Source organism: Scyliorhinus torazame, chromosome 10 (genome assembly GCF_047496885.1).
Source record: "Scyliorhinus torazame isolate Kashiwa2021f chromosome 10, sScyTor2.1, whole genome shotgun sequence".
Taxonomy (NCBI): Eukaryota; Metazoa; Chordata; class Chondrichthyes; order Carcharhiniformes; family Scyliorhinidae; genus Scyliorhinus; species Scyliorhinus torazame.
Window position 1 is genome coordinate 191,156,216 of NC_092716.1, and position 13,257 is coordinate 191,169,472.

At 46.5% G+C, this 13,257-nt stretch overlaps 1 protein-coding gene across 2 annotated transcripts in view; it reads left to right on the forward strand.

Annotated features, from left to right (window-relative positions):
* LOC140384458 (alpha-parvin) overlaps positions 1 to 13,257 on the forward strand; it is a 137,622-nt gene that overhangs the window by 66,857 nt on the left and 57,508 nt on the right. For both annotated transcript variants that reach the window (XM_072466176.1, XM_072466175.1), the window contains exons 2-4: positions 7,068 to 7,157; positions 7,254 to 7,324; positions 10,944 to 11,046. In XM_072466176.1, coding sequence (XP_072322277.1) covers positions 7,068 to 7,157; positions 7,254 to 7,324; positions 10,944 to 11,046 — 264 coding nt within the window. The remainder of the gene's footprint in view (positions 1 to 7,067; positions 7,158 to 7,253; positions 7,325 to 10,943; positions 11,047 to 13,257) is intronic.

The following is a 13,257-nucleotide window of genomic DNA, read 5'->3' on the forward strand; positions in this document are numbered from 1 at the left end:
TGGAGTTTTTTAAGAACTGCTTCGCCGAATTGAAAAGAGACAAGCTGGACCTGATGAGAGCGGTGATGGACCGAATGGTCGAGACACAGGCGGTCCAGGAGAAGGCAATTAAGGAGGCTGAGTCGAAGCTTTCCAGCCAGGAAGACACAAAAGCGGTGCTGGAGCACGAGGTGGAGGAACTGACACCCGCCAAAAGAGGATGCAGGAGCAGCTTGAGGAGCTGGGAAACAGAGCCAGAAGACGGAACCTAAGGATCATTGGCTTTCCCGAAGGCAGTGAGGGATCGGACGCGGGAGCATATGCATCGAGTATGCTGGAGGCGTTGATGGGGCGGGGGCCTTCCCTCGACCCCTGGAGCTGGATGGGGCGCACAGAGCCCCCGCAAGGAAGCCCAAGGCTGGCGACCGACCGAGGGCCCTGGGGGTTCGCTTCCACCGGCTTTCAGACAAGGAACGTGTGCTGCGGTGGGCCAAGACGGAGCGGAGCAGCAGGTGGGAGAACTGTGAGGTGCGCATATGCCAGGGCCTGTGAGCGGAGCTGGCCAACAGGTGTGCGGGGTTCATCGAGGTGAAGGCGGCCCTCTTTAAAAAGGAGGTGAGGTTTGGAATGCTGTATCCTGCGAAGCTTTGGGTAACGTTCGAAGAGCATCACTACTACTTTGAGTCGTCGCCAGATCAGGTTTGGACTTTTATTAAAGAGAAGAAACTGGACTTGAACTGAAGGACACTTAGTTTCTACAGTGGCGGCGGTTTGTTAATCTAATTTGTCCTGATCTGGTTTGGACTTTTATTAAGAGAAGAAACTGGACTTGAACTGAAGGACTTTTGGCTTCCTGAGATGTAAGGTGGCGGCGGTTTGTTAATTTAATCTGTACTGTACTGCTCCATTCAAGAAGGTACTTCATCTTGGCAGAGAATATGGGCTGGAGGGATGGTTGGAGGGCGCATTGTTTTGGGAGTTTGCATGGGTTGGGGGGTAGGGGGGGGGGGGGGGGGGGGGAAAGAGAGGGGCTAAGGGGGGCCCTGCAGTCAGTATCTATTGGCAGGAGAGCAGGGCCTCTGTTCTGGGGGACTGGCTCTGAGCTGGTTAAGGGCTATGTAAATGTCCTTTAGAAAGTAGCTGTTTACTCACTGAGGAATGCAACCAGGTTAATGGGTCTTTTCTGTGTGTTGGGCAGGGGGGGGGGGGGGGGGGGGGGGGGGGGGGGGGGGGGGGGCGGTGGCGGGTGGTAGTCAGACAGGCGCCAAGGGTAGGGGTCAGCGAGGCTTGCGTAGGTCAGGGGGCACGAGGGAGCGTAGGAGGAGGGGCGAGCTAGGGCCAAGCAGGTGGCTGACCTGGGAGTTCAGGCTTTTTGGGGCTGGGGAAGTCTGGGGGAGGGGTGCTGTGAGATAGGGTAGGGGAGGCACAAGTGGGCCAGTGGTGAGGACCAGAGGTACCCCGGAGGGGGACGTCGCTTTCGACTTTCAGGGAGAAGTCTAGGATACCGGCAGCAGCAGCATTCGGGGGGGTGGGGGAGGAGCCACTTTAGTTTAGATGACCATGTGTGGGCTGTGCAACCAGAGCCGATGGGGGAAGTGCCTTAGTATGTTTTGTTTTTTCCCACTGTTTATTTTCACCATGTTAAGGTTCTTTGTTTATTGCCTTTTTTCTGTAAATGTTACAAATTTGTTTCAACTTTAAAAAAATTTAAAATAAAAATATAAATAACAGTTTAACTACTAACTTATACCTTGGGCTGGATTCTCCTCAGCCCAATGCCAAAATCGCGGCCGGCGCGGGGACGGAGAATCCAGTTTGACGCCGTAATCGGGACCGCCGCGACGATTCTCTGGGCACCGAAAATCGGCGTCACCGGGGAGTACGCCGCTCTACCAGGGGCCATTGCCAGAGGCCCGCTCCGACATGCTCGACCCCCGACTGGACGAGTTCCCAACGGCGTGGAACTAGCCTGCTGTTGTCGGTAGGGATGCTCACGTAGCAGCTGCAGACTCAGTCCGCGGCCGCCTGGTTGGGGGCGGGCGGATCGGAGGCCAGGGGGGGGGCCTTGTAGGCGGCCGGGGAATTAATGTGCGGGGTTTGAGGGTCGGGTGCGCGGCCGATTGGGGGGGGGGTCTTCTTTGTGGGTCTACCCCCGCGGTCCGAGTCCGCCATGGAGCACGGCACAGCTTCTGGAGGCCGCTGTGCGCATGCGCGGCCTCTGACGCAGCAATACGGGGGCCCGTATCTGCAGCAAATGCTGCAAGATTTACTCCGGGTTCCTGCTAGCCCCCCCTGCAGGGCTATGAATCCATTTCACTTTTCCCCAGGATTTTCAGGAGTAAAACTCCACCGTTTCTACGCCGGCGTGGGGGACATAGTCTCAATAATGGAGAATCCAGCCCCTTATCTATCTTCAATTAAGTAAAGCCTGTTAACAGGTCGAAAGCCACTGGTAAATAAAGTTTGCAAATACAGGGATACTTGTACTCTTATGTAGAGCTGTCTTGGAAAGACTTTTTGGAGAGAGAGACTGACCCTCTCAGGAACAGCCTGCAGATTCCTTCTGTCTTTCTCAGACTAAACATTCTTGCAGCCAAAACTGCTTGCTATAGACCTGGCTCCTTGCATTAATTACATCATCTCTATCCCACTCCGATGTCCCATGACCGGCTTACCCAAGTCTAAACCCAATGTTTCTCATTATCTACTCTCCAGGAAAGCTCCAGCAATCACATACACATTAACCCAGGCTTTTAATAGCATTACTGCAACAGATATATATAATACAATATTAAATCAATATTCAAAAATTCCTCCATTCATCACACTATTCACTTCAGCCGCTTTTTCTGGTAGTGAGTTCCGCATTTTCAACAGTCTTTGGCTAAAGAAGTTCCTTTTTATTTTTCTGTTGGATTTCTTGGCGACTAACTTGTGTTGAAGGTCTCATGTTATGCTCTTCCCTAAAAGAGGAAATATTCTCTCCATATCCACTCTATATGGTGTAAACTTGACTCTTAATGGGTTAACTGGTGTATAGAAGTGTAACTGGTTATAATACTGGCTAAATTCAGAGGATAGGGGTTCAAATTCTACCCTCGTGGTTTGAACATTTGAATTACTCTGAAAGTAGAAAGCTAGGCTTAGTAAAGTGACCCAGAAACTGTCCGGTGTTGTCAAAAACCTAATGTGTTCACCGATATTCCTGTAGGGAAGGGAATATGCCATCTTTATCCAAACTAGGCCAAGACATGACTCCAGTCCTACACTCTAATGTGGCGAACTCTTAAATGTCTTCCGAAGTGGTCTGGCAAAGCCTCAAACTTGCTACATGGATAGAACGCTCATCACCAGGTCAACTAATGGTCTTGGACATTCATGCAGGCCTTTGTAAAGATGCCTGCTTTTCAAGAATACATTTTTAAGAAGGGGCAAGGCAATAATGACAACATATTGTTACGATTACACAGACTTTACCAACCAAGTGAAAGGATATAGGGAGGCTGAGGGGAAAAAAATAACGTATAACAGTATAAATCAATGAAAAGTAATTAAATTTTTCCTTTCTCACCAATCCCCCCCCCCCCCCCCCCCCCCCAGCTTTAAACCTTCTTTGTAATGGGATGCCATGGTGGCACAGTGGTTAGCACTGCTGCCTCACCGTGCCAGGGACCCGGGCTCACGCCTTGGGTGACTGTCTGTGTGGAGTTTGTCTTTTCTCCCTTGTGTCTGTGTGGGTTTCCTCTGGGTGCTCCGGTTTCCTCCGACAGTCCAAAGATGTGCAGGTTAGGCGGTGCTACAGTGGATAGGACGGGTAGTGTGCCTGGGTAGGGGGCTCTTTTCAACGCTCAGTGCAGACTCGATGGGCCAAATGGCCGCCTTCAGTGTAGGAATTCTATTCTAAAACCATTGAGTACATCTCAACACAGCGGGCCGAATGGCCCATGAATGTATTATTCAGCTTTCAATCTTTTTTGCTTTCTGCTGAAAAGCCGACCTACTTAGCAATGTATCTGTATTTGAGTTATTGCGGAGCAACTGACAGTCATGTTGACTCTAATGAAGAAATAGTTTGAAAATGTATATTGTTTGTTGAATTTGTGCTAATGCAGTGATTTCAAATGTTGAAAAGTGCATGCAGCCCTCTGTTAGTGGCAAAATATTTGATTTACAAATGTTTGGCTTGGAGTCAGCAGCTAATGGAATGATTATAATGTTCCTTCTATTAAAGAGCTTCCTGTACAGTCTAATAGAATATTCGACCAGTGATGATAAGCAGCCCTTTTCCAATGTTTGTGTTTATGAGTAGCAGTGCAGGTGATGAAATAGATCCTGCAGAATTTGGGAAGTGTTACCCCCCAAAATATGATATTCCCCACTGTGGCATTCTCATAGAAAAAGAACATAATAACTGCAGGAATACAGACTGGTCCAGCAACTCTTGGATTTTATAATTCTCATTCTCATGTTCAAATCCTGCCATGGCCTGACCCCTCCCTATCTCTGTAACCTTTTCCAGCTCTACAACCCTCTGAGATCTTTGCATACTTCAGTTCTGGCCTCCTGTGCTTCCAGATTTTAATTGTTTCACTATCGGTGCCTTCAGCTTCCTGTGCCTTAAGTACTGGAATTCCAGCCCTAAACCTTACTGTCCCTCTCTGCTCCATGAAGACGCTCATTGAAACCCACCTCTTTGGCTTTTGGTTACCAGTCCTAATATCTATTTGTGTTCCTCAGTGTCAGATTTTGTTTGATTACATTCCTGTGAAATGCCTTGCGTGTTTTTGTTACATTCAGGTTGACCAGAGGAATCATGGAAACTCTTATCATAAATCAGCTTAATTACTCTGTCTTAAGCTACATCTTCACTTTAGCATTGCAGGTAGTTTGGTCAGATGTGGTAAAGAGACACAAGATCATTAAAAAACTATATATTTACTGATAGATTAGGGAGACCAGGAGACCTGCGTGCAAGATTATTTTATATTATTCATCCATGGGATATGGTTGTCACTGGCAAGGCCAACATTGATTGCTCCTGCAAGGGTGCTGGTGAGTTACCTTCTTGAACTGCTGTAGTCCATGTGGTGTAGTTCCATCTGCAGGTCACTGTTAGAAAGTGATTTCCAGGATTTTGAGCCAGCGACAATGGAGGAACAGCAATTATAATTCCAGGCTAGTGTTTGACTTGGAGGGAAACTTAGTGGTGGTGTTACCATCCTACTCCTGGCCTCGCTGATAAGAAGGGGGCACAGGATTGGAGGAGGTTGTTGAAGGAGCATCTTCTAGATAGTAGCGATTTCTGCAACTGGGCGCTGGTGGTGGAGGGAGGAAATGTTTAAGATAGTGGATGGGACACCAATCAAGTGGGCTGCTTTGCCCTAATTAGTGTTAAACATGAGTGTTGTTGGAGCCGCCCTCATCCAGACAAGTGGAGAGTATTCGATCAGGCTCGCAGCATGTGCCTTCTAGATGGCAGGTGGGCTTTGAGGAGTTAGGAGGTGATTTACTTGGCACAGAATTCCCAGTTTCTGACCCACACATGTCACCACGAGGCCATTTGAAAATAAGGGTGAGTTTTTAAAATAGAGATCTTGCCACACCTTTTAATGGAGGGAAGATCATCAATAAAGCAGACGAAGATGGTTGGATTTAGGGTACTACACTCAAACGCCTGAAATAATGTCCTGTGTTGAGATGATTGGCCTCAAAATAGCCACAATCATCTTCTATTATACTAGGTCTGGCCCTAACCAGTAGAGAGTCCCCATGTCGTGTCTTCCCCCCCCCCCCCCCCCCCCCCCGGGTTTTCATTCATTTCAATTTTGCTAAGGCTCCATGATGCCTCATTTGGCCAAATGCTGTCTTGTTGTCAAGGTTGGGGTGGGGTTAGGGGGATAGAGTGATGGTGTGGGCTTGGGTAGGGTGCTCTTTCCAAGGGCCGGTGCAGACTCGATGAGCCAAATGGCCTCTTACTGCACTGTAAATTCTATGATCAGGGTATTTCTCCCCTCTGGAATTCCGCTCTCTTGTCCGTGTTTTGAGGGGATAGAATCATAGAATGCTTACAGTGCAGAAATAGGCTATTTGGCCCACCAAGTCAGCACCATCCTCCGATAGAGCACCCTACCTGGAACCATGTCCTCACCCTATCCCCGTAACCCCACCTAAGCTTTTGGACACTACAGGGCAATTTATCATGGCCAATCTACCTAACCTGCTGCACATCTTTGGACTGTGGGAGGAAACCGGAGCACCCGGAGGAAACCCATGCAGACGAGGAGAACGTACAAACTCCAGACAGTCAGTCACCCAAGGCCGGGATTGAACCCGGTCCCTGGCTCTGTGAGGCAGCAATGCTAACCACTGTGCCAAGGTTTGGACCAAGGTTGCAATGAGGTCAGGAGCGGAATGGTCCTGCTGGAACCCAAACCAAGCATCAATCAGCAGATTATTGCCGAGTAAATGCTGCTCGATAGCACTGGCAATAGCATCTATCTATGACGTTGCTGATGATTTAGAGGAGGGTGATGGGGCAGTAAACTGAATTATTATGTGGTGGTAAGGTTAGGATAAGTGCAGGGCAGTTCTTCATTATCATGAGGATAGTAGACCTATGGAAGAAATTTCCAGCTCGTGTAAAAATTGCAAACTTTCTGATACATCTTATTAAAGGCAGGAGAAATATCCATTCACATAATGTAGCCAGTGCTGTGACATGTACAAGTGTCGATCACATAAGGCAGCGAGGGAATTTTCCACATTGTTCTTTCCTCTGAATTGCGGTGTTACCAACTCTGCTTGGATGTTTTCCTGGAGTCAAATTCCGGGGTAATCCTGGAGGGTTGGTAACTCTGCTAAACAGCAGTGGATTCTTATCCTGCTTTTTTAGCCACTTCCTGTAGATCAGTGTTTCTGGCAGATTGCGAAGTGTCCGATCATCAATTCTTCAGATATTACAGCCACGTTGGGTGAGATCAATGGACCAGCTAGTCTCTTTGGCCAGCTATTTTAAAAGTTAGCCCTTGAAAGAGGATGTGCAAAAGAGTCCGGTTGTTTAACCTTGTGCTTCTCGCTCTCTCTCACAGTATCAGAACTGCAGGAAGAAGGGAAAAATGCCATCAACTTGCCCCTCAGTCCCATCCCCATCGAGCTGGATCGTGAGGACACGATGTTGGGTAAGAGGCCTCTTGTTCAGTAGTCTAGATGTGCTAAATTAAATGTGTCGGTGATGTATTGAGCACTGCTGTAGTCACTGTATAATTACTTTCTAGAGGAAAATGAAGTTCGCACGATGCTTGATCCAAACTCAAAAAATGACCCCAAACTACAAGATCTGATGAGGGTAAGAACAGATTATAAAATCTTGCATTTCCACAGTGTCTTTGATGACCACCGGGCATTCCAAACTGCTTCACATCCAATAATTTGTGCACATGCAAGATCCCAGAAATAACAATTAAATAATAAACAGATAATCTATTTCTTAATGATGTTGTTTGAGGGATACATATTGGCTAGTTCAACACACCTCACCTCTTCAGTTCAACTCTCTTGTCCATCTTTGGACCAAGGTTGCAATGTGATCTGGAGCTGGGTGGGCCGGGTGGAGCCAACACTGAGCAGGTTATTGCTTTGTAAGTGCCACTTTATAGCCCTCTCGACATCTTCCATAACTTTACTGAAGATAGAGAGTAGACTGATGGGACAGTAATTGACCTGATTGGATTTGTCCTGCTTTCTTTGTGCAGGACAGACCCACACGTTTTTCACATTGTTGGATAGATGCCAATGTTATAGCTTCCACAGGGACAGCTTGGCTCGGGGTGCAGCAAGTTCTGGAGCACATGAGGTTCCCGCCATCACGGATAGCAGTCTTCAGCCAATTCACCACGCTTCACATGGTATCAAGAAACAGCTGCAGGCTCTATATACTGCAAAGGACTCAGAACTGGACATCCAGGTGGTGCTGTGGACCAACAGCAGCAAGATTGTACTCAATCACAATCTGTAACCTCATGGCCCAGCATTTTCACCACCCTATCAATGCCACCAAGCTGGGGGATCGACCCTGGTTCACCGAAGAGTGCAGGAGGGCATGCCAGGAGCAACACCAGGCATATCTAAAAATGAGGTGTCAGCCTGGTGAAGCTACAATAAAGAACTACATGTGTGCCAAACAGCATAAGCAGCAAGTAATAGACAGAGCTAAGCAATTTCACGACTAAAGGATCAGATTTAGGCAGTCCTGCCACACCCAGTCATCAATGGTGATGGACAATTAAACAACTCACTTGAGGGGGAGGCTCTGCAAATATCCCCATCCTCAATGTTGGACATTAGTGCAAAAGATAAGGTTGAAGCATTCTCAACAATCTTCAGCCAGAAATGCTGAGTGGATGATCCATCTCGGCCTCCTCAGGAGGTCCCCAGCATCACAGATACCAGTTGTCAGCCAATGTGATTAATTCCGTGTGATTGAGAAATGGCTGAAGGTACTGGATACTGCAAAGGCAATGGGCCCTGACAATATTCCGGCAATAATACGACAGATTGTGCCCCAGAACTTGCCGTGCCTCTAGTCGAGCTGTTCTGGGGCAGCTACAAACAGGTATCTACCCAGCAATGTGGAAAATTGCCTAGGTATGTCCTGTACACAAAAAGCAGGACAAATCTAATCTGGCCAATTACCGCCTCACCAGTCTATTCTCGATCATCAGTAAAGTGATGGAAGGTGGTGCCTTTGATGCTTACAAGTTGCATTCACAAAGCAATAACCGAAAACTTCGCTCCAGATTTCATTACAGCCTTGGTACAAACATGGGAAAAGGTGTGTGTAACAGGAACTAGATGTGTGTTGAGAGTGCCTGCCCTTGACATGAAAGCAGCATTTGGCTGAGTGTGGCATGGAGGAGCCCAAACAAAATTGAAGTCGATGGGAATCAGGGGAATGTTCTTCACTGATTGGAGTCATACCTGGCACAAAGGAAGATGATTATGGTTGTTGGAGGCCAATCATCTCAGCCCAAGAACATCATTGCAGGAGTTCCAAAGGATAATGTCCTTCGCCCAAGAATCTTCAGCTGCTTCATTAATGATCTTCCATAATCATAAGGTCAGAAATAGCAGTTTGCTGATGATGCACAATGTTCAGCACCATTGGCAACTCCTCAGACACTGAAGGATTCTGTTGCAGCTGTATAGAACCTTAGTTAGGCCACACTTGGAGTATAGTGTTCAATTCTGGTCGCCACACTACCAGAAGGATGTGGAGGCTTTAGAGAGGGTGCAGAAGAGATTTACCAGAATGTTGCCTGGTATGGAGGGCATAAGCTATGAGGAGCGATTGAATAAACTCGGTTTGTTCTCACTGGAACGAAGGAGGTTGAGGGGCGACCTGATAGAGGTATACAAAATTATGAGGGGCATAGACAGAGTGGATAGTCAGAGGCTTTTCCCCAGGGTAGAGGGGTCAATTACTAGGGGGCATAGGTTTAAGGTGAGAGGGGCAAAGTTTAGAGTAGATGTACGAGGCAAGTTTTTTACGCAGAGGGTAGTGGGTGCCTGGAACTCACTACCGGAGGAGGTAGTGGAGGCAGGGACGATAGGGACATTTAAGGGGCATCTTGACAAATATATGAATAGGATGGGAATAGAAGGATACGGACCCAGGAAGTGTAGAAGATTGTAGTTTAGTCGGGCAGTATGGTCGGCACGGGCTTGGAGGGCCGAAGGGCCTGTTCCTGTGCTGTACATTTCTTTGTTCTTTGTTCTTTGTTTTTGTCCACATGCAATAAGATCTGGACAACATTCATACTTTGGCTGATAAGTGGTCACGCCACAGGTAATAACTATCTCCAACAAGAGAGAATCTAACCATCTCCTCTAGATTGTCAATGGCATTGCCATTGCTGAATCCCCCACTATCAACATTGTGGGGCTTACCATTGAGCAGAAATTGAACTGAACCAGTCTTTGAACTTTGGCTTCAAGAGCAAGTGAGAGGGGGAATTCTGTATTGAGTAAATCGCCTCCTGTCGCCCAAAGTCTATCCACATTTACAAGGTACAAGTCAGGAGCGTGATGGAACACACTCAACTTTATTGGATGAGTGAAGCTCCGACAATACTGGGGTCAAGCTCAACCCCATCCAGGGCAAGGCTGATCGCTTGATCAGCACCCCATCCACACCTGAAACAGTCACTCCTTCCACCAACAGTGCACAGTAGCAGCAGTGTGTACCATCTAAAAGATGCACTGCAGTAACTCCCCAATTCTCCTTTGACAGCACCTTCCAAACCTGAGACCTCTATTACCTACAAGTACACAGGTAGTAGACAAATGGAAGCACTACCTCTTGCAAGTTCTACTCCAATCCTGATTAGGAACTAGATCTACATTCCTTCATTGTATCAAAATCTTGGAACCTCCTTCCTACTGTTACATTGATTGTACCTGCACCAGAAGGACTGCAGCAGTTGGAGAAGGCGGCTCACCACCACCTTCTCGATGACAGTTAGGGATGGGCAATAGATTCTGGCCCTGCCAATGATGCCCATGTTCCATGGAAGAACCTTTGTTTCATTTCATTATTGTTCAAATGCTACATTACTGCTAGGCAGTCATTTGACCCATCGTGGTGTGCCAGCTGTTTGAATGAGCTGTCCAATTAACCTCATTCTCCTGCTCATTCCCCCTTCATGTATTTCTCCTGTTTCCTCTTGAAAATTATTATTGAATTTACTTGCTCTTTTTAGAAGATATCGAATTTTAGATCTCGACACCTCATGTTTTTCTTTGTGTTTCCTCACATCGCACCTGGTTGCTTTGCCATCCATCCTCACTCTGTGTGTCCCGTGGCTACTGTCCCTCTTCTCACTGGAAACCGTTTCTCCTTATTTACTCTCTCAAAATCCTTCATGATCTTGACCACCTTTTAAGCTATGAATGTTCTGTGTGCCCAGGTTTTAATCGACTGGATCAATGATGAACTAGTCGAGGAGAGGATTATTGTGAAGGATTTGGCTGAAGATCTCTATGATGGACAAGTGTTGCAGAAGCTGTTTGGTAAGACTTCTCGAAGAGATGGAAATCTCAAACTGCTGAAAGATTGGGCTCCAAAACAAGGGCTCCTTGGTTTAAGCACTGTTGGATTTAGTAAGTTGTGAAAAGGATCCGATGCAACTAAGGGCTACACCTCATCATATAACATGTGCAGCCATAATACAACCACCTGTGTTGCATTTTCATTACCCACTTTCCTTGTCCGTGCTGTATGTTGCCGCAGATTGTTTTCCCCGTCAGGACGGGTGACTTTATCTCAGTCACTAACAGGGTAAGCGCTCCAGCTTCTCTTCTTCTTCTAGTGCAACACTGCAGTTGTCTGCAAGCAGGGTGAGCAACAGTAGCCTGGTGATGGCACTCTGCATTGAATGCAGAAGGAGATAGAAAAATGGGGCTCTTTGGGTTACCAAGAAACAGCATCACCACATCTGTTCTCGTGTTGCAGCAAACCCTACACATTTCTCTGGGATCATTCACTAATGTTGACGCCCCTGTTGAGGTTGGCCTTGCGAGGCTGTCTTCCTGGACATAAAATAGCAGGCTGGGTTGCTTCAGAGAGATCAACCGCATTGCTGTGGGAGACCAGGGTCACAAGTGGGCCCAGGCAGGATAAGGACGGCTGGGGTTCCTTCCCTGAAAGACATTAGTGAATCAGTAGGGTTTTAAAGTGGCAATCTAACAACGTTATGGTCAATTTTATTGAGGCCAGCTTTTTATTTGCAGAATTCTTTAATTTACATTCTCAAACCAGTCATTGCGGGATTGGAACCCACATTCCCTCGGTTCGTCGTCCAGCCCTCCAGACTACGAGTTTAATAATAGAACTATTTTGCCACTACCATTTGATCCAACCGAGGGACTCCTGCTGTATTTCTGCCAATCACGCACGAGTCCAAGCAGAGTAATTTAATTTGTGTATCCTTGAAATTCCCAAAAAGGAAAGGATAACTATGTTGAATCACAGCGATACAAGGATAGGACGCTGTCAGTAATCATTATTACTACTAACCTTAAAAGTACAACTACAATGAAACCAATTTTCTTAAATTTTGGGCTGTGTGCAGAGAAGCTCAAAAGGAGATTTAATAGAGGTGATTGGAATTATGAGGAGTTTTGATCAGAATAAATAAGGGGAACCTGTTTCCAGTGGCGAGAGGGTCATTAACCAAAGGACACAGATTTAAGTTAATTGACAAGAGAACCAGGGGTGGCGAGACTTTTAACATGGTACATTGTTGTGATCTGGAACATGCTGCATGAAAGGACAGGGCGAGCAGATTTAAACATAACTTTGGAAAGGGAATTGGATAAATACTTGAAATGAAGCATTTATCGGGCTCTAGGGAAAGAGCAGGGGGGAGTGGAACTAGTTGGATAGTTCTTTCAAAGAGTTGGAATGGACACAATAAGCTGACGACCACTGTTGGTTCTGTAAGTACCTATGTTCCATCTGCAGAGAAACTCATTTTATGCTCCTCTGTACTTCATACATGCTAAATTTAACCAGCAGGGGAAAATGGGTCTACTTTATAATCCCCACTTCATCCTCTTTCTCCTTATTTAGTAGTTAGCTTAAAAATATTCTTCAGCTTATTGTAACCTCCTCATCAATGTTGTATATCTATCATCAATTATGTACTTTGGCCAGAGCATGAGTAATTTGTGAAGAACGCTCAGCTGTTTCACTTGCTTTGAAAGAAAATCCTTTCAGAGCTTTTGGTTCCTTAAATGATGCTGATTTTCTTTAGAAGTATTTTTAGATTGTACTTTGGTGATTGTGCTTTGGTATTGCAGAATTTGAGTGTGGCTGAAAAAGACATTTTGTCAAAGTATTTCACCTTGCAGGAAAACCAATGTCAATGACTTTATACTATTTGGGAAGAGAGAGCTGATTGATTGGCAAGTGGACTCTAGTGGGTAGAGAAGCATGCTATGGAGAATGTACAAGTTGATGTTGATTGACCATTAATTGCCAAAGATTGTTTGAAATTTAAACCAGGCAACTTGACTCTGATTGGTCAAGATATTGCCCTGTGGAATGATGTGGAGATGCCGGCGTTGGACTGGGGTGAGCACAGTACGAAGTCTTACAACACCAGGTTAAAGTCCAACCGGTTTGTTTCGATGTCACTAGCTTTCGGAGCGCTGCTCACCTGAGGAAGGAGCAGCGCTCCGAAAGCTAGTGATATCGAAACAAACCGGTTGGACTTTAAC